Here is a 22728-nt window from a genome sequence, read left to right as displayed (position 1 = left end):
TTTATAAGGCCAGCGTTACCTTGATACCCAAACCAGATAATGACAAAAATCTAAACTACAGGTATATATGCTTGATGAACACAGATGCAAAAATTGTAAACAAAACACTAGCAAACCTAATCCAACAGCATAATGGAAAGTTTACTAACCATGATCAAGTGAAATTCACCCCAGGATGATGATGTACTGTATTCATATCAGTTACTGTAATATAACACATCAATAAACTGAATGACACAACCACACGATCATCTCAATTGATGCAAAGAAAGCAATGAATAAATTTCAAAATCTCTTCATGATAAAAACCCTTGAACAAAGGCATGCAAGAAATGTACCTTAACATAACAAAGGGCAAGAGTAACACGCTGGTAAATAACATAACATCAAATAATGCTTTCTCTGTAGGACCTTGAACAAGACAAAACTTTCAAATTTTATTACTTTTATTCACTATTGTGCTAGAAGACCAGAAAAATTTGACAAGAGAAAGACAAAAAGGTCATCTAAATTTGAAAATATAGAAGTCAAATTGTTACTGCTTATGAATGAGACTACATTACATACAAAAACCCCCAAAACTATAGCAAAAATTGTTAGAAAAAATGCTTTGTGAACAACTGTAAGATATAAAATCAACGTATAAAAATCAGTAGTATTGGGGCCGCAGATACAGCTTGGTGGCACAGTGCCTGCCTGCCAAGTGCAAGAACCTAAGTTTGATTCCCAGTTCACTGCCCCCTAAAAAAGCAGTAAGATTGCTATATATCAATGGCAAATCATCTGAAATAGAAATCAAGAATACAATAGCTACCAAAAAATTCTTGATAATGAATTTAATCAAAGAAGTAAAAGATTTCTACAGTAAAATCATAAAACATTGTTGCAAGAAATTGAAGGTCACAAAAAGGATGGAGAAACACCTCATGTATATAGAATTGATATTGTTATAACATACATTCTACCCAAAGTGGTTAACAGATTCATTGTAATTCCTTTCAAAATACTAATCATGTTCTTCACATAACTTTTTAAAAACTGCAAAATGTATATAGAATATTAAGAAAAAAACAATATTCAAAGTCATCTGAGCATAATAAAGTAGGAACCAATCTGTTGCCTAGTTCTAAACAAACTATAAAGTTGTAAAGATCAAAACAGTTTGACATTGACACAAAAGTGACACATCCAACACTAGAAGAGAACACATGTATCTGAAAGTAAACTCATATATCTCTAGCTAATTGATTTAAAAATAAAACCTGATAAGAACACAAATTGGAGAAAACAGTCAATTCAATAAGTAATTGAAAAAATGGATATTCACAAATTAAAACACAAGACTAACTAAACCTATAACTCTCATCTGTAACAAAAACAAAATCAAAATTGATTAAAGACCTAAATTTAAATCCTGAAACTATGAAACTAATAGAATAAAACAAAGGAGAAATGCTTCAAAACAATGAAATAACTTTTTGTCCAAAATTGAATTTTTACTATATACAGATAAATTAGAATAATCTGTTTATAAATATGATTATAAAAATTAGTTTCATAAAATATTGTAAATATATATTTACATGTTATTACAGCAGTCAACAAAAAAGACAAAAAATGGACTATAGTAGTACTTTCCTTCTTGTAAGAAGGAAATTTTGGACATTATCTACTACTGCAGTCAATGAATTTACTTCGCTGGACCATCTTACAAATTATATAACAAACTATAAAATTTTATGAAACACAAAAAAACTGTGGCTTACAAAATAAGCTAGTTTTTACATCTAAATATATTTAAAATTATTATTTTAATATTTTCAGATTAACAAACTATCAGCAAATGAAAAATATCTTAAATTTCAGGACCCTAAAAAGAAGTCAAACATTTTTGGAAAGAGATTTCACTCAGTAACAACACCAAAGTAATTCACTTTTATTCTCATTGCTACCACAGGGACAAAGAAAAAAATCTAAAGAGTTATAGTTAGTTAAATTCTTCCTGAAATTTATTATTAACTGCATGAGAAAGTGGACAATTACTCTGTTTCCACACAATAAAATGTTTTAAAACTTGGGTGTTTGATAAGACATAATTACAATCTATTAGATATGCAGCTCATGTCAATTTGTTCTTATGTTCATTGTATTTCAAATCATGCAAAATCATTGGACAGTGTTTTCTGAAAAGTGCACATGGAATGCCATCACTTTAAACTAACAGTTTTCTCTTCCCATGGGACTTTCTCAGATACTATACTTAAAATTCTGGCAAAGCCTAACATGAAGAAAGAGGTCAATGGATATTACTTTGCTATGTGCCCTTTCTGACACTTATGAATATGTATTTTAGGAAAATGTTAATCAATGAAGGAATTTACAGACTTTTGTAGATCAGGCGCCACAGACAACATCAAGCACTTATCCAGGAGCAACTAGCAATTAGATCTGTCCTCAATTTAAATATAACTTCAGCTTGCAGAAGGAAATTACCTGTAATTAATTGAGAATAGTTTTATTTTAAAATACGAGCAAGAAAACACTTATGTGAAATCCTAGGCAAACAAAGATTAGGAAGACAAAATTTATTTCTCTAAAAATTTATATTTTTATTTGTTTTTTAGCAAATGATTTTCAAAGGCTTTATCATCAAGAATAAATTTCCCTTTTATTATTCCCTAACATAGAAGAAACTAAAAATAATACTCTATGAGCTGTGTTTTTATACAATAACCAAGATTCCTGATGATACAGATAACAAATGGAATGATGTGCATTTTGAAGTTTTACTTTCTGTTATTCATCTTTAAAATTGATTAATTAGCCTTCAAAGAGACTATCTATTGCTGACTACATTGCTTCTTGGGAAAATGGTATATTTGCTCATTCTCAGTCATTTCTGTCTAGAGGTCTCAGAATTGTTTCAAGGGACTATTTGAAAGTACCTACAGCTTTTAACATCCTCTCAGGGCTCCTTTTCCATAATGCTGGTGTCATCTGTGCCTAGTTGAACAAATTCCAAGTAATAAGTATTGTTATAGACTTTTGAATTACTTTTCGGAGGTTACTTGGGGTAGCGCCATTTGGTGATATGGATACAGTTTGTTACCTGAAATGCAAACTGATACAATAAGCAGAATTTCTGTGAACACTTTCCTATTTGTATCCTGAAACTGAATGCAGTCTCCTGAATATAGTAATTCTGCCTTAAAACAATAATATTAAATTTTTATCAAATTCCTTCATGAGCAGATAACTGATGGGAAAAAGTCACTTTAAAATTTTGCATTGTATATCTTTCTGACAAACTTTTATATTTTCATAATATACCCATGTCAATCAATATATCAAAATATACCCCATAATAAAAATATTACACCTTTATAGTACAAGTATCATACAAGTATGATAATATATTATATCCGTATGACAAAGTCAAGTCATTTTCCCCAAAACAATGTTAAGCATTATGCTATATTAATTCACTAAAAAACTAAAGGGATCTGTCTTGGCATTCTTTTATCAAACCAAAACTCTGATTTAATTGCTTTAGCTTTGTTTAGTAAAACAAGTGCAATTGACTTGCACCTATTTTTGTATTTGAATCCTATCAGCTTAGATTTTTATTACAATTGGCTGTTTTATCAACTATATTATCCAGTTGCCAAGTCTTGGGATGTCAGAGGACTTTGATCTCTTCTAGTCTATTTTATTTTATCTAAAATGACATTTGAAATATTGTTTCAGGCCTAGAAAGTATTCACAAATAAATTTACCTATTGCTGCAGTCTCAACTGAAAAGTCTTTCATAACAGAACAAAGATTACTTTATTTACCATCTCGTTGTCATGATAAGAAAAATAGGAGTTGTTCTTTATTCTTATTTTTCCCTAAAACCCAAGCAGTTCATTACCTATTCATCTTATTATGGTGAAGTATGCATTATATATGTGTATCTGAGAACAAGGAGCATCATATAGTAGTGAAATATCAAGAACACTATTTACAGGTAATTCTGCACTTGAGGTGAGTCTTAAATGTTAAAAAGAATTTTATTAGATGTGTATCAGTTTAGGGGATTGAGAGGTATCCCCAAAACAAGAAAAACTAGATACAAAGAAATAAGAAGATAAAATTCAGGTTTGAGGAGCCAAACATATTAAATAGAATCAGGTAAGTCATAAGGGGAGGTGAGCTCTGAAAGAGGAAATTGAAGTAAGGGCTAAAACACAGAGGACCATGAGTGTCAGGTGGAACAAACCTATAGGACATCATGTCCAAACTTTAATGTACAAATCAATTAGGATACAAACTGACTAGAGAGCTTATTAAACTCAGGTTCTGATTTGGAGGGTCTAGGGATGAAACCTGAGATTCTTCATTTCTAACAAGCCCTGAGGCTTGGTAGAGGGATGAGGGAATGTCATCACAGCTGTGAACAGAACACGCTTTTGGGTAATGAGGCAATAAGAATACGGAAATACTGAAGGATTTTAAACAGAATTGGAAAGAGAGAGAGAGAGAGAGAGAGAGAGAGAGAGAGAGAGAGAGAGAAGAAGAAGAAGAAGAAGAAGAAGAAGAAGAAGAAGAAGAAGAAGAAGAAGAAGAAGAAGAAGAATAGTTAACAGCACAAAGAATGGAAAATGTATATGGGTGGAAGGACAGGAATAGCAGGAAAACTAATAAAATAAGACTAACCTTAAAGAAAGAATCTGAAAATGACCACTGGTAGTAGGAATGTAAATAGAACAGATTAAGGAAATAAGATGAGTAGATAATGAACTGCTTGAGTTTTAGGGAATAATAAGAATAAAGAACAATTCCCATTTTTCTTACCATGACAACTGAGATGGTAACATACTCTCCATGAAGGGGATAATGCAGCACTATAATGATTCATGCTGGAAGGACTCCAGAGGGTATGCCATTTTCGATTAAGGTTTGTTTAATGGGTAAAAAGAATTCCAAATTCGAAGAATTTAGTAATTACTGTCAAATCAATTTATCATAAAATCTGTTGTCTTCTAAAAGTTAATTCAAGAACTGAATTACTTAGACACAAAGAAATGAGTATGTGTGAGTAGGAGTATTAGAACAGGTATGAGGAGCAGGTGCTATTTTCATAGAATTTCTAATCTGGTACTCATTTTTATGCATATTGGAAGTGAAACTAAAAGTTGAAACATTTTAGTATCTCACTTACCAGTAAAAACCTATAACCCTGTGAAGTACTATTCATTGAATCCAGAAGAAATACAAACTATCATGACTACAAAAGTAGGAATTTGTACCCAGTGATAACTGGCCAACTGAATTAATGATACCACTGTGAAGTTCATCCTTAAATGCTAAAGTCCCCAAAATGAAGAAGTGAAAGAGGAAGAAAAGGGAAAATGGAAACAGTCACATCTACCGTGTTTTGGCTGTATGTATGTATACCTGCTATATAAATCCTATTTAAATGTTTGCGCTGACTCTCTTTGTCTGGGCTGTTCTTCCTGAAAATCTTCACAAAGCCATTTTTTTTAAATTTGTTAAAAGAGGCCTCCTCTGTGCACCCTGTCAAAGTAACTCCCAATTAGTTTTAATTCCTTATCTTATATGCCACTTATAAACTATATTTTAAGTTACGGAAGTTTTTAATGTCTGAAATCATGTTTATTCCTTGTGTGTCTGCTAAAAGCCAGTATCTTCACTATATGAGTTTTGTAAAGTCAGGGGTCTGGGCTTACTTTATTTACTGTTTCATTTTCTACTGCTCAAACTAATGCCTACCTTATAGTATGCACATACTAAATATGTGCAGAAGTAGTTAATAATACATTTAACTCTCATAATAATCTTTTGAAGCACCAAAGAACTTGTAACTGACAGAGCTAGGACTCCAGAATGATCTGACCCAAAAGCTATACCTACAAATGCTTAATGGGTAAAAAGAATTCCAAATTCTAAGAATTTAGTAATTAGTGTCAAATCAATTTATCATAAAATCTGTTATCTTCTAAAAGTTAATTCAAGACCTGAATTACTTAGAGTTTTAACACTATAGTAATTCTACTATAATTCAAATTTGCTAGTGGATGCCAGTTGTAGTTCAACTGCTCCACATTCAGTTCTCGGAAGGACCGCAGATATCTCAGGCCAATTAGCATAAAATTAACACACAAACACCTAACTCTCATTTTCTACACCATACAGTAATGCTAGTAGTAATAAGAAGTCTCAATTTACACTAGTTTCCTCTAATAATTGCTAATAATTACTTCTATTCTTTCAATATAAATACTTTCTTTCTGTACAAATAATCCAAGTATTACCAAGCTCATATTACCCCCAATTCAAATCTGAGAAAATATGTTTCAAACAGAATTGATTTAAGATTTTTAGTATAATAAATGGAAATCCCAAGACTATATTTTCTGAATTTTGATCCGACACACATTCCCAAATTGCCTTTGGTAGAATATACATAAATATACATAAATGCAAAGAGACAGGTCTCTCAGGCAGCTCTAATCCAGAGTAATCTTTTCTAAGAAAATCTTATCTACAAACATTCAGATGAAGTAAGAATAAATAATGAAAAAAGTGATGAATTCTTTTGTACTTTACAAAAGGAGTCATATGATTATTTAAATTTTGAGTAAAATAAATTTTTAAACATTTTCAGACTTGCAAATTTTTATTTGCATCTTGTTCCTTTGTAAATCTGTATTTGTCTCATAAAATAAATTTACTTTTAGAGTAAAGACAAAAGACAACCCTCTCAAATCTATGCCACTTAATAACACATGTGATTTTTACATGCAAAACCAAAATGTGAAATATCATACTAGTAAACAGGTTTATTAAGACATCCATTTAGTACAGTTGTATTAGCAGATGATTACTGGGGTTGGGGATTTAGCTCAGCGGCATGCAAGCAGTCGTGAGTTCAATCCCTGGTACCAATAAAAACGAAAAAGACAAAACAACAACACCAAAAACCCCAGATGATTAGTATAATTCATAGATTGAAATTTCATTTCATTTCTAAAACTTTATAAGATACACACATGTATCTAAGAAACTACAAATCTATAGTGACTTTTGAGCAATTTTAATTCAATATTATGTGAATGTATTATTGTTACTTAATTAGATGTTTAGGTTGAGGGGGACATTTCCAAAATAAAATTCAACAATATGTTTTAACTAAATAATAACCTTGATGAGTTCAAAGAAAAGATGATGAAAGTGGATAGAATTGCTGTATTAGAGTCATAATGACTTGAATTTGAATCTCTACTATGAAACTTGTCAGCTGTGTAAACCTTCATCTTTAAGATATAAAGGCTCTTACTTCATTTGACTGGTTCAAAGAAGAAATGAGTTTTAATAAAATTTATGAAGTTCCTTCAATATCCCAAACTTCACATTTACAAAAAGGAGAAAATGTAGACATGGTCTCTTTTCTTCATGACGGTCTGTCACACGAAGAGAGAAACACAAAGAAAATAGTTACACAAATTATGAATTGCAGTAAGTGGAAACAGGATAGTATGAGAGTATAAATGAAGAATGTATAATCTTTTGGGAAATGTAGTGACATATAAAATGAGACCAGAAAAGACAAGTAGGATTTAGACTAGAAGACAAAGAGTTACCTAGACAGAAAAATATTAAGTGAATGTTCTCAAAAAGGAGCAGTGTTGACACTTCTGAAGTATAGAGGGAACCAGGAAGACCAATGTGTCCATTAATTTAATGAAGGACAGAGAAGGGAACATTTTAAACACATACTTCTTCAGACATTTCTCAGATTGTTAAGTATTTAAAACACAAGACCTAGTGATGGAAGATAAGAGAAATTCAGGCTCTGAATCAAGAGAAAACTGTGTATTACATAAGAATTTAGACAGTTACTCAACATCAGAGGAGTGCTTTTGGGGCTTCCAAGCGAGAGTGGCACCTTTAGACTTGTGTATTAGGTTGATTCTGTCATCAGAGACATTAGAAAACTAGAGGACAGTGAAGCCATTATATTAATGACATTAATATCCCAAGGTGTTGTATGCTACCAAAATGATTAGTCCTAGGTTCTTAAGATTGTCATAATATCTTTCACATTGGCTGTTTTCTCAGATTTTCTACATGAAAAGATTAGATTATGTTAAATTTTCCCTAATACTAGTATACTGCTGCCTCTCTATGCCACAAGAATGTATTCCCCTAGTGTATCAAGCTTCTCTGCTCCAGTCTTGATAGGTAAACACAATGCTTAGCAGACACTTAGTTGGAATGAGAGACAGTAGAACTACAGTCATTGGCAGGCCATGAAAAGGGTATCAGAGAAAAAAAAAAGATAGGAGCCTGTGGATCCCCAAAAAGGAACAGTGTACCTATTCGTTACAAGGTAATATGTTAAGCACTTCATATTTCTTATTTCACTGAGTCTTTACAACAACCCTCTGAGATAGGTATCCTTTCATGAGGAGACTAGTAAAAGTGGAAACTATTATGTTTATGAAAATGTATAAGGATGGCAAAGGAGAATGTGGCCGAAAATATAAAGGAACTCAAAATGCAATGGAACTCATATGGAAATGATATGATAGAGAAATCTGGGCAAATGGATTCAGAACCAGTGTTCATGATACATGAAAAATGCACTTCCCTTAAAAATAATACAAATGTCAACACCTTGATATTTATGACTGGTTCTATTCCAACATGGGCATTTTAGAAAATTTGTTACTTAGTCTTAGACACCTCAACTATATTGAATTTCCTTTCTTCAAACATCCAATTCATATTCTTTCATCCTTTCCAGGAATTTTTCCTAGAATGATTTTTCCATCCCATTGTGCCCTTAGTTCTACAAATCAGAGTAACTTCCACTTAGTCAGAAGTCTTCTCTGATACTCATCTTTGCCTGTCTTGCAACCAAATCCATTAAATTCTCTTGTATTCCTATGCTTATCTCCATAGCACCCTTCCTTCACTTCCTCTGTGCGTGTCACTATTACTTCATACTTGGCTATTTTTCCCATTACACTAAAAGTTTCAATGGTTAGATTGCTTATTATATCTCCATGCCTTCTAGTATGTCAAGCACATAGTAAACACTCAATAAATATTTGTTGGATAACTGAAACGAGTGAATGGAGATCTTTCTTCAACCATGGGAGCAGATCCAACTATATCTATATATAAATAACTTTGTCTATGGATACAAGATCACTCAGAAAACCATTTGTTTACTTGGTGATTTGTTTCATTTTCTTGACATAAAGATGTGATGCTAAATAAAAATTATTTTAGCTTCCGTAAAAACTATGGTTGTAAATATTTCTAGTGTGAATTCATTTTCAAAAAAGGCAACATGCCACTATTTTTCTACTCAGATTATCATAATACAAGCTAGCCTGGATAAAAATATCTTTTACATGTCCAGCAAAAACTTGTATTTCCTTTCAGAAATTCTAAGTGTCTTTAATTCTTATAGAAGGCTGTGGCTTGGCAAAAGCAAAGAGTAAAATATTTACAGAACAGATGTAATGTTAACAACATCAATAAAAAGCTTCTTTAATGCTGCCTGATCCATTTTTCATCTGGTATTTGAATTTTATTATGCACATTAACTTGTTAACATATTAAAAGTTAATAGTGACATCATTTATTAGTAAATTATAGTAGTAATTTAACAAACATATTACAAATTATAGTAGTAATTTAACAAACATTTTAATGATTATCTTTTTGAATTTTTTAAAAACATCCACAAGTATGATTAATAGGCATCTGGAATGACAGCAATGTATAATTCACCTATTATAACTTTCTGAAATGCTTCGTGAACCAGAGTAACTTTATTTGCAGGTACAATACACTTTAGAGTAATATTAGATAAGAAATGAAGATGAATCATCTCAAATATATAATAAAATGTACTCATTTTTATAGAGAAATGGAGTGATGTCCATATGCCTCTAGGTGTGCAGAGTACAGATTTATTTTGATTTTTCATAGTTCCATATTTTTATGTTCTTATTTAAAATTCTATATACTATTGCATGTAATACTTGAGAATGCTATTTCAATAAAAGAAAAATTCTATGGATTGCACTTACTGCATTAAATTTAGTCCAGAACAGTCCTTCTCTATGTATGCAGGGAGCAACTGTACCAGGTTTCTATTCCCCTGCATGGTTCCAGCTCAGTGCTAAGCACCACTGTTTTCACTTCACAGTCCAGAAAAATGGTCTGTAATGTTCAGTGCAATAAATCAGACACATGAGCTTATGTCAAATCAATGGTAATTAAAATAAATAATAAGTCCTTTTATATTGCCATTATACAGTGGTATTTCTGTGCTTCATAATATCTTCTCCATTAACCGTCTAACAATTATTCTTAAGAATATGAAGGAAAAACATGAAGTAGAATTTGTTTCTACAGTGACTATAATAAAGGAGAATGAGAGAACACAGAACACCGAAGTCTAGGAGGATTCGAGAAAACAGTAAGTGCCTTTCATGCCAAAGCAGAAGAGGAAAAAGAAACCAAGATACTTTATCAGAGAAAATATTTGTTTCCTTGACACCAAAAATTTTGGTAGACGTCATGATCAGCTGCAATATTGAGAGGTGTCTGCCATAGATGAAGTATAGTGTATGACAGATTGGGCTAGCTGATAGTCCCAGTCTCAGATAAAACTTTTACAGAAGGGCATAGGACAACCACAACTGCCAGAGGTGGATTTACTGCTAGAGAAGATATCAAATTGAGCAGAGATTGAATTAAAATTTCCAAAGTGTTAGCAAGTTTCATGTCAAAGAGTGCCAGGGAACGGGAGTAAGAGCATGAGCACTCAGGGATAAAAGAGTAAGGTATCCGAAGGTGGTGAGTTAAACCGATCACATTTGTAGGTTGAAGCACTCCAAGAAATCTTATTTATTTATGAATCTATCACGCTTATGTACCATTTAAACAGTGTAGTAAAATTTTGGTAAATATATGTTTCTTTTCAAAATGATATAAGCAACACTCTAGAAACATTCTTAAATATAACTAACTTAGAAAGTTCAAAGTGTCCTCTTGAATCACATAATTTATATGATAAATCAAAATACTGGAATGCCATTTACTTCCTATACACAATTTAAAGCAGAATAACATCTTACCTTTTGCCTGTACCTATGATTGTTAATACCCTGGTAAATGATTATAAAATATATTTAAATTATGCTATCCAAAGTGAACATCTGAATGTTGATATAATTTGTTTATTGTAACAGACTTCAAGTTTTGACTTCTAAGTAGTCACTGTTCACAATTTATTTTAAAGTCATAGTTGTGTTTTATAGCACCTGAAATTATGATTTTAAAATAATTATAAAATACATCTAAGTTAGATTTGACAGTATTCTCAAGAAATTAACACCAAATGTAATATTTCAAAAAGATAACCATAATTAAGAAAATATATTCTTCTCTAGATTATATAAGGAAACATCTTTCCCACTTAGCTTTTTAAAATTTTGCTTAGAATGTTTTATTCATGGAATTCACTGGGAAAAGTAACTGAGATTTTTTTTTTACACAAAATAATGTATCATGTAATTTAGAAGCCTGTCAACCAGTCCAACTAGAAGTTTCTAGATGTTAAGTGTGCTAACATCAACAAGGCTGCCATGTGATTGTAGGTTCTGTGAGAATATATTTATTTTTAAAATAATCTGAAATTTAACTTATACAAGTAAGATCTCTAACATATGATGGGGAACTTTATGGCTTCAAAATTAATCTTTTCTTTAGTGGTAAAAAGAGATCAAAATTGAACTCACACTTCTTAGGTCTTGTGCACTAAACTATTGATTTTTTTCATGTTTAATGGATAGTCAATCAATGTGAAATACTAAAAGACATGGCTTAAATTAACTCATGCTATGCTTACATGCAAAATGAAAAGGCTGAGAATGAGCACGACATTTAATTAGTTTTTCTCTAAAAATAATAGTAATTCTATTCACATAGTGTTGTGAAATTTAAAAACACTATTTAGAACTCATGAAAGGATAAAATGATTTTTGAAATTTTTCTGTAAAGTAAACCCATAAAAAACTTCTTACTGACTTTATTCCATTGCCACTTTTATTTGCTTCCAATTAAAGGAGGGAAAATCTGTTAAACATTAAATATTATGTTTGTTTGTTTGTTTTACATTGAGGCCTAAAGATTTTTTTCCCTTTAAAAAATCAGTAAAATGCAGAATAATAGAATTCTCCAATCAGAAACAATATGTCAAACCACAGTAAAGCTGATTGGCTTCTTCAAACACAGAAGACATGGTTGTTGTGAAAAGCTAATTATTGCACTCAGAAAGGCTACCCTGACATGGTATGGTTAAAATGGTGTGTGAGCTATAATACTACTGTAGATATTTCAACTATAACCTATGAACAGATGCAAAAGCAAAACCTGCTATACCCCAGCCCCCAAAAAAATCAAAAGCAAAATTCTTTCATTTACACAAACACACAATATCACTTTAAGAAGTTGAAATCACAGAAAGACAAGACCCTCAAACCCTCTTAGGGTACAAAATGCCCAGCAAAGTAAATTATACTAATCATTTTATCTCATGAATTGGCAGCACCTAGTAGAGCTGTTTAATTACAGGACCAGAATAATAATAGGAAAATGCTGCACACAATAACAGCTCTGATTCCTATCCTACCTTTGTGGTGACAATGCACAGGCAATCCATCCTGGATCCCTGCACAGGACTCAGTACATGGAAATCACACCAGCAAATCAGCAAAGGTGAGAAAAGCCTTTGGGTAAATAGCACACGAGAGAAGCAAAGCCTGGATTCTGCACAAGACGGTTTTTCCAAGGGGGCCCCTCATGGGAAAACTGAGCCCTCCTCCATACAGCTCAAGGCAAGCAGGATTCTCCTAGGCACCGGAAAATCCGCTAGAAATCAGCTCCGGCAAAACTTCTGGGTGGCTCGCTGGGCTCCGCAGCTGCATGGTCTTTTATCAGAATCCGAGATCCCAGCAAGGCTTCCGTGAGTGCCCGCCAGTTCTATCGTGGAGATGAGTGTTAAACGGAGCAACAGAGAATCACATTTCAGCTCTCGCTCGTGTTTCTGAATTCTGATCTGCTGTTTCAGTATACTCATAAGATTTCCTTTGCCAAAGCCTCCCCTTTGCTGGCTTCGCCTTTCCTACTAATAACTCTGAGTAAGCACAACACAAAAAAACTACCCTGCCCATCTATCAAAGGGCTGTCGTTCTGCTGCCAGAACAGCGGCTTTGGTAATAAAAAGCTATTTATTAGAAGCATGATTCCCGGGAGCCTAAATGACTAGAAAGATATGAGTGAAAAGCGAAGGTGCATGCAGTGCCGCATACATCACGTCTGAACTCAGTCACAATTACAAGGGCAGCTTCTTACAAATGACTAACAGCTGGATAAGGAAAATCTGGCCGGGGACAAAAAGAAACTGCGGATTTGGAGGCTTAACTTAGAAAATGTCAAAATTTCTTGTGTAGCTATTTGTGTGGTCTATGACAAACTCAAATGAACTGCTCAAGTATTTAAACAAAGAAGTATAATATATTGAGGTAGGAGGAGGCTTCAACGTGTTTACAAAAGTTCCACATCTTGAGACAGGAAAAAAGAGTTCTTTCTCAAACTTTTCCCTCCTTACTGGATGCCTCCCGGAACTTACTATGTGGGCAGAGTTGTGTGCTCCCATCTGCAGCATTTTAACAGCAGAATGATGAGTCCTCCCCCCTCCCTCAAGTCCCTCCCTTTCTTCCAGTGAAGTTGCTACATAGACTGCCTTTGAGGTGCCTGACAAGCATCACTCTAGATAATAATATATTTTTCATTATTTTAGATTTCTAGGTAGAGAATGAAACAGATAGGTAGAAAGATACAAGACCACAGCATGAAGGGGAGAGAAGGGAGGAAGAGAGAAGTGGCTGGGGGAGTACTGCCTGACCAATAAGAATGGAAAATCTTTTCTCTAGGAGGAAATTACAGTCCTCTGACCAATGACAATATCAAGAAGAAATACATATCTAAGGACCCATACATTTCATTTAGTGCTTCAAGATTTTGGCAGGACTATTCCCCACCTCACCACTCACCACCAACCTCTTTTTAAAATAAAAGACATTTTTATAACAAGCAATTTGAAACGATGATGGGATAAGACTCTTCTTTGTTCCTTTCATGAATTATTCAAGTTCAAACCTCAGTAACCTCCTGATTGCTAAATAGATGAATGTCTCAGAAACTGACATGTCATTATTTTACCAAAATGAGAGCACTCTTTCTAAAGATTATTTTTAAAGCTCATAGCAAATCAAATGTGTTGAGAGAATAAAAGCGGAAGAAACTCCTAAAGTTTAATATGATGTAAAATCTTTCAAAGTGGTTTAAAATTATAGTTAAAAAATAACTTCCTCTGAACTATTATCTTACAGGTCTGAATAACAAACTAGAGAATGTTCAAGGTAAACAATAAAAATAAAACCTATACTGTGGTCCCTTCAATTAGGTAATCACCTTGTGGTTCAGTAATATAAAGATGCATGCTTTGGCTATCATGCATTGTCTATTTCAATTACTCCTCATTTACTACTTCATTGCTATAATTAATTTAACTCAAGCTTGTCTTGGGGTATATAAACCATCATATCTTCAGCATTCTCAAGTACCAGACTGCTTCCTTGATATAACCAAAGCATCTAATAAGTAAATGGTGTGTGTCATATTCATGTTCAAAATAATGCTTTGTAAGTAAGATTAAGAAATTTATTTGATTTCCAAAAACCTAAGAACCTTCTGTGCCAACTGTAAAAAGTATGTCTGTTAATTGCAAGTACAGGCTTTTTAATCATACCCAGAATAGAGTGTCAGATGTTAGAGAGAGAAAGGTAGGAGATTGGATAGAAGAGTAAGATGAATATTTTCACGAGGTATCCTGGGAAGAAAGGAGCTGCATTTCATCTACCTAGAGAGGAGGACATTAAGATAGGGAAAAACTGGCCGAGGGAGCCTGACCCTAGCTCATCACATTTTTTTTTCTTTTCTTTTTTTAATTTTATTTAAGGAGAAAAAGGAAAAAAAAAGCAGAAAAAGGGTGCAAGTTATACAGAATTTCAGAAAAAAATAAACAGTAGGAAAACACTAGTTAATAGTTTACATATTGTCATCTTAGAAATATTTGTTCAATTTACAAAATTAAAGCATATAAAGTGGACATTCAAACAGTGAGACTGCAAACAGTTCTGTTCAATGATCCAACAAAACTCAGTCTATGTTATACACTTAAATATACATGCATTTATATCCTTTAGAGCAATTTCTTTTCCTGTCTTTTGTACAATGACAATTACACATTTTGGGTTTTATTACTCCCACAGTTCTTATTACTTTTTTTTTTTTGAAGAGAGTAAAACCAAATGTGATATAACAGAACAGATTCAGTCAAATCAAAAGGATGGACATAATATATAATGTAAAAACATAATTTAAGGTGATCAACAATGGTTACCAAAATGCCTCTTGCTATCTTAAAAAGAATTGCCTATATCATCAGTTATAAAATTGAACAAAACAGTAAAGAACAAAACCAATAAAACCAAAACTTTGGAGACATTACAGGCCTTCAAAAGAAGATAATAGTCAACCAGAATGGGCATCATAAAGCTCATCACATTTTAAAGCATTTTATAAATTACATGGGTACTGTGGCATACCTTCTAGAATACTATAAGACTCCTGAAGTCACTTATCTGCCACATGTGTGTTGAGGAAGGGTTCACTAATGATTATTTGATTAAAAAAACTGAGCTCTTAAAAGGTAATTTTGATTCTTCTTATTGCTCCATCTAGTAACTCACTCAACAAATATACTTAAGAATCTACTTATTTGGAGACAAAAGTATGAGCAAAAACTAGCAGAATCACTGCCCACAAGCAAGTAAAAAACTATAGATACAGTAGTAAGCACTTAGGGGCCTTGAATTATAAAATAGATGCATTTAGTCAAGAATAGAGTGGTCAAGAAAGCTTTCTAGAGAATAGCCCTCAGCTCCATTGAGAAAGACCAGAAGCATGAATTAGAAGTTGACAGGAAAAAATAATTCCAAGTCTCTGATGTTATTTGAAAAAGAACCAATATCATCTTACACCTTTGTACAATCAGCTTAATAAATATACCCAATGGAATTTCAGGAAATAAAATGGTTTTGCAACAGGCATTTCACAAACTAAACATTCAATTATGCTTGGTGAAAAAGATATTATTGATATAATATTAAGTGATTACAAATAAGTTATATGCATTTCTTTACTCATCAGTTTGTGTTCATCACAAGTGAGTACTTAGCATATTTACATTTAGATGTTAGTAAATATATAGCATTTTAAAGCATACTTTCATCCCTTCCATTGATTTTCCTCAATATAAAGATGATAGAAGATAACCCACTCTTTCGCCTCAAGGGATACATTACTTTATTTTTAAAATTAACAAGGTACCGGCTAAAAGCATTTCTTCTTTTACAGACAGAACTCAGTTGGACCTGTGATTTTACAAGAAGTGTTTGGCAAGATATAAAATCACAGCCTGCAAACTGCTTTACTTATTCCTTAAGTTTAATGATATGCCAGAAGTATATTGATTTTTAGTAAAATTTTCCATTGGAAGTTTGATCTCAGAAAAATTAGTATTATAAATTACCTCCATCAAGCCTGCAGCTTGACCATTTAAAGGCATTACTTTCAACAAAGAAAAAAAAGACTAGACATGAAGTATAGTCTATTTCTACTGTCCTAGAATGTAAGACACTTGAGGACAAATTTAAGGAGTATCTCTAGCCCCTACCATGGTAACCTTGTATTTAAGAGACTCAAAAATATTTGTGGAATGAAAGAATGATAGTACATCCAGAACTGCTATTATTTGTTCCTGACAGAAAAAAATTTTTAAACCTATATTATATTTAAATTTACATATCCCTTATATGGCATGGAGCAGTCATGTATAACTGAGAAGGGCAATTTCAGCTTAAGCACTGCAACAGGACACTGTAGAAACTAGGTATAAACAACAGTAATAAATATAGGCACTATATTAATAATAACAGTAAATTACTAAGTAGATTTTTATCCAAAATAAAAGACAGTGTGGCACAGACAGACCCAAAGGCCTTTTCTGCCCAAAGGTAGCCTTGCTTCAGCAACTTATAACGAAAAACAAAGAATCCCCCTAAAAATATGGATACATATCTGGGTGTTTATGCAGAATCGTATATACTTTGTAAGGGTCTTAGGAGCAGCCCCCAAAAGAATGGACTCCTACATTAAAAAGATTAGCTCCAAGGGAAATAACAGAAGAAATCCACCCCCTGGACTCCCATCCCAGTCTGTCTGTTCCCCATATACCCAAGACAGCAGGCACACGAATGACATCTGCAAAGCTTGTTAGCTTAGAAAAATAAATAGACTGCAGGCAGGTCATGGCAAAATGCCTGCCCTCGTTTCTCAACTCTCCAAAGGCAAGTAGGAAATTAGGTTCAACTGAAAAAGGACCAACTTTTCCAGAGTTTCTATTATTAAAAAAAATCAGTATGCTGTTGTAGTCTGAAAGTAATTCATGAAAAGCGTAAGTTTACATATTCTGTTCAAAGTAAATGCGTATCTTTTTAAAAGACATAAAGGTTTAAAAAGCAAAGTTTTAACTGAACTAATAAAAAAATCAAGAAATTTTATCTTTTAATCTACTTCTTTACAACTTTCATTTGCAGAGCCTTTGAAAGTTTGAAATTTATATAATTTTACTATCATCTTGTTTTGAAGCATGACCAAACTATGGCTCTTCTGTCTCCATTGGTTTTATCATGATGTATCTTGCTGGATTTTATTATATGTGATAGTATAAACAAAAATTTTTATAGGCAAAGAGATAATATAGAAACCATTGTTCGTTTTCTGTTAGCTGGTTCTAAATACCCTACAATGCTTTCATCCACTTGAATGGTTTTACACTGACTTGATATATTTGAAGTATATGAATTTATATTCAAATATTTCAAGGAAAAAGACGCTATGGTAACTACTATTAAGTCGGGTTATTTGGTGGTGAAGCACTAGGTTGCTGAAGCAGTCATGCTTTGACCTGTATTGTAATATTGTTATGTCCTCTTTTATCTCAATCTCTCCCTTATTCACTAAAAAAATTATTTAGATTTTTTTTATGATTTTTTAATTAAGGGGAAAAATAAAAAAATTAGCAGGATATATTATAGTAACACTTTTGATTTACTATTAACTTGATTTGAAGTTCTGTAATACTCCCACTATCTCGTTTTGACTGATTAGACTCTGTTCCACTCTGTATGAGAGTATCAAGTTTGAGGGTATAGGCAACTACTTTGAAGGCAATAAGATTCACTATGATGCCCATTCTGGTTTGACTATTATCTTCTTTGGAAGTCCTGTAATGTTTACAAGGTTTAGGTTGTATTGGTTTGTTCTCTACTGTTTTGTTCAACTTTATAATACCTAATGAAATAGACAATTCTTTTTAAGGAAGCAAGAGGCATTATGGTAACCATTGTTGATAACCTTGTATTCTGCTTTTACATCATGTGCTATGTTTATCCGTGGTTTTGATTGACAGCTTTGTTTTGCCATATTTGACTTTATTCTCTTCCAAAAAAAAGTAATAAGAACCAAGGAGTAATAAAACCCAAAATATGTAAATTGTGTTGTAAAAAAGAGAGGGGAAAAAGTGCTCTAAAGGATACAACTGCAAGTGTGTTTAGGGGTGTTAAATAGCTGACCATATTAATGTTTTTGGTTGGATCATTGAACACAACTGTTCACAGTCTCACTGTTTGAATGTCCACTTTGTATGGTTTGATACTGTGACTTGAGCAACTATCTCTAAGATGATAATGTGTAATCTATTAACTGGTGATTTCTTACTGGTTTTTTTTTAGTTCTGTATTACTTGTACCCTTACACCGCTTTGTTTTATTTTGTTTTTTTCTCTTTTTCCTTTTAAATAAAATTTAAAAAATAAAAATAAAGAAATTTATATAATTTTAAGTGGTCAGCAATACATAATTAAAAGTTAATAAAAGCATATTTTCCTAACAAAATGCATGTTTTATAAACTTTTCTAAACATTAAGTACATTCCTTATGAGGCTCAATCTTCCCTAGCATTATATAATTCTCTGAGTCGAAGTCAAATCCAAATAGTTATATATAAGCTACAAATCTAAAAAGCTGCATGATCTGAAATGTAATTTTGCTTGCAATATAAATGCCCTTTGCAGTACTGTTAAATATCCATTGCATACTTTACCTTCCCACACCCCAACCGCCAACCTTACTATGGTTTGCTATTTATTCCTCAAAGAGTATTTCACTCTGATTCTTCCTTCCAGGTATGGAAATCATTATTCTTTCTGATAGAAACTTTGTTTCCCTGTATCTTCACATAACTGCTTTCCTCTAATTATTCAAATCTCTGCAGAGATGTCACTACCTCATTAAGACCCTCTCAAAGCAATCCTTCTAGTCAAATTAGATTCCCTTCTATCTTCATTGCGTGTCCCTTGTTTATTTACTTCATTATAATGGTCACAATTGGAAATTACCTTCTTTATTTATTTCATACCATCTGAATTTTATTTGTGAAGGCAGGAACATTGTCTGTTTTGTACAAGGCTGTAAAACCAGCGTGTAGAACACAACAGTTGCTAAGCACTTTTTTGAATGAATGAATCAAATGCCACACAGGGAAATATTTTTTTTAAAAGTAAGGCCAGATCAGTTTCCTACATGAAATTTTTAATGTATGATTTCTAATGTAGTTTAGTTTGTACACAAGTGATTTAAATGAATAATAGTTTTTATAAATATATAAAATAAAGTTTTCAGATTCAATATTAAACTATTTATTTCAATTTTTCATAGCTTTTACATTAACATTTTTTAAAGTAAATCCTTTTAATTGTTATTTTTATTGGTACATGTTTGCAGAACATAATGGTTACATTTCTTACAGGGAATGGGTATATGTACATAATACATCTTAATTCTTTTTAATCCCCTCCTCCCTATCATTCCTCCATGCATGTCTTGGTCCCCTTCCTTTCTGCAAAAGAGCTATCTTCCTGTTTCCTATTGTTATGGTTGATACATTGTGTCAATTTGAAAAGTCTAGAAGCTTAACTGAGTAACTCCAGCTCTACATGGTGTGTTGTGGAGGGCAAGTCCACTGTTCTAGGAGGTTATTCACTGTGTCAATTTGAGAAGGTCAGCAGTTTAACAAGTGATTTAGCAGGGGTCAGCATCCTTACTTTGTAAACATCCTCAGCCTGAGCAAGAGGAGGTCATGGAGATGGTGTGAATGCTAAATCTGCCTGAAGGGTATAGCCTGCTTACAACATAAAGGAGGAAAAAGAGACTTGTTCCTCCCAGTTTTTGATCTTGCTGCCTTTGCTTTCTTCGGCTGCCTTGAAATACTACCCATGTGCCATCCTAAAACACGTGAGGTGGTGTTTCATAGTAATTTTTATTTCCATTTCCCTAATGTTTAAGAACATAGAGTACTTTTTTGTATACTTGTTGGCCATTTTTATGTCTTCGTTGGCGAAATGTCCACTCAAATACTTAGCCCATTTTCTAATGGGTTATTTGTATTTCCACTAATAAATTCTTTTAATTTTAAAGAATTTTTTAAATTGAGTTCTTTATAAACTTTGGATAGTAACCTTTTATCAAATATACTGTTTACAAATACACATTAATATTGTATTGAGCAGCTGTGATTAGGATCTTTCATATACCTAACATCTTTAATTATTCATAACCTGTGAATTAAGAATCAATTTAAAGGTGAAAATGCGAGACTCATGACAATTGACTAATGCAAATTTATATAGATTTTGAGTTGGTAAGGCAGTCTGGTAGAAACTCTATTGATATAGTAAGTCAACCACTATAATCCATGATCATCTAATCCCAGGTCCTGTCTTATTTTGATGGTGAAGTTAATATGTTGTATTTTTAGAAGCATTGAACGCATTGATCTAGGTAGTAAATAACATAAATTTCAATGTTTTATTCTAATTGTTTAACATCTGAGAATATATTTCAAGCATTAAAATCAGAATTCTAAGTATAATTCTAAATATATAAATATTAAATGAATGAAATCTTATTTTTGAAGTATTTTGTATTGCTGTAGTGACATAGAATAAGTATATACACTGATGCAATGATTGACTAGTTTTAAACAGCTTTGTGAATATGAGAGTTGGTAATATGAAACCTGATCTTCTACAATGCTGGTAAAGTGTCGTCACAGATTTTTCATAAGGAGAACACAAACTCTGAGATACTATAAAATATTCAAAGATAAAGCACATGTCTTCATCAGTGTGGAAACAAGACTAATTGTATTCTAGGTTTTAAATTAGTAAATCAAATTAGTCAAAGTTAAAAATAGTATTCCATTAAAAGTAAAAGATTATACTCCCATTAGTTCTAAAGATAATTTTGCCACTTTATTTCACTAACATTGAAAAATTAAAAATATACATAATGACAGAAGGAAGGGAGAAGTATAAGTGAGGGTAAAGGAAAAATAGATATGATAAATATATCATATATTATAATTATTTTATAAATTAATACACACCAATGAATATATTTTAAAGACAAAAAATAAAAGACACTAATACAGTTTCAAAATGCTCATGGTATGGTATAGGAAAAAATATATCCAATGGTAATAAACTTTGAATATCATGATTTTTATGGAAACAGTAACATTCAACTTGCAGAAAGAAAGAGCTATATTGGAAGTGGTAAATATCCTATAATTAGAAACTTCCCAGTAAATTAGAGAGTTCCCTTTAGCAGGGTATAGTAAAGGGAATTGAAAACTAAGAATCATTTCTCTGGATTGCCATAAAAATTACATTTAATCCTATGTCTCTGTGATAATTTCAAAATTGTGCTCCAGGAAGATTTGCTCAGAATCATCATTCATTATTCTTATTATAGTAAAAAATATGTAACATTGGATTTACAACCTTAACCATTTTTAAGTGTAGAGTTCAGTATGTTATGTATAGTTATATTGTTGTACAATAGACCACTAAATTTTTTTAATCTTGGAAAACTGAAACTAGAGCTGTGCATGGTTGTGCATGCCTGTAATCCTAGCACAGCGAGGAGGAGCTCAACTTCCATCCCACCTGGGCAATGTAACAAGCCTCTGTCTCAAAACAAAAATGGAAAGGAATGGAGATGTACTTCAGTAACAGGATGTCCTTGGATTTGATTCCTTGTAACAATAAAAAAGAATAGGAAAGAAAGAAGAAAGGAAGGAAAGAAGGAAGGGAAAAGGAAGATAAAGGAAGGAAGGGAGGGAAGTGAAAGGTAGGGAAGGGAAGGCAAGGGCAGGAAATAAAAGGGAAGGGAGGGGAAGAGAAGGGAAAGGGAGGGGAGGGGAGGGAAGGGAAAGGAAGGAAAGGGAAGGGAAGGGAAGGGGAGGGGAGGGGAGGAGAGGGAAGGGGAGGGGAGGGGAGGGGAGGGGAAGGGAGGGAAGGGTAGGGGAAGGGAGGGGAGGGGAGGGGAGGGGAGGGAAAGGAAGGGAAGGGAAGGGGAAGGGAGGGAAAGGGAGGGGAGGGAAGGGAAG

The 22728-nt window shown here is 32.7% G+C and overlaps 1 protein-coding gene across 9 annotated transcripts in view; it reads right to left on the bottom strand.

The window, feature by feature from the left end:
- The window catches only part of Dlg2 (discs large MAGUK scaffold protein 2), a 1893126-nt gene that overhangs the window by 1445289 nt on the left and 425109 nt on the right, over positions 1-22728 (bottom strand). For 2 of the 9 annotated variants that reach the window (XM_063256348.1, XM_063256350.1), the window contains exon 1: positions 12722-13164. The exons of the other annotated variants lie outside the window; for them this stretch is intronic. In XM_063256348.1, coding sequence (XP_063112418.1) covers positions 12722-12751 — 30 coding nt within the window. In that variant the 5' untranslated portion in view covers positions 12752-13164. Of the gene's footprint in view, positions 1-12721; positions 13165-22728 lie in introns of those variants that run through there. 9 annotated transcript variants of the gene reach the window in all.

The sequence above is a fragment of the Cavia porcellus genome, unplaced genomic scaffold, assembly GCF_034190915.1.
Source record: "Cavia porcellus strain 051 isolate PalLab524CR breed Dunkin Hartley unplaced genomic scaffold, mCavPor4.1 scaffold_9, whole genome shotgun sequence".
Lineage (NCBI taxonomy): Eukaryota > Metazoa > Chordata > Mammalia > Rodentia > Caviidae > Cavia > Cavia porcellus.
This window is presented reverse-complemented; position numbering and strand designations above follow the sequence as displayed.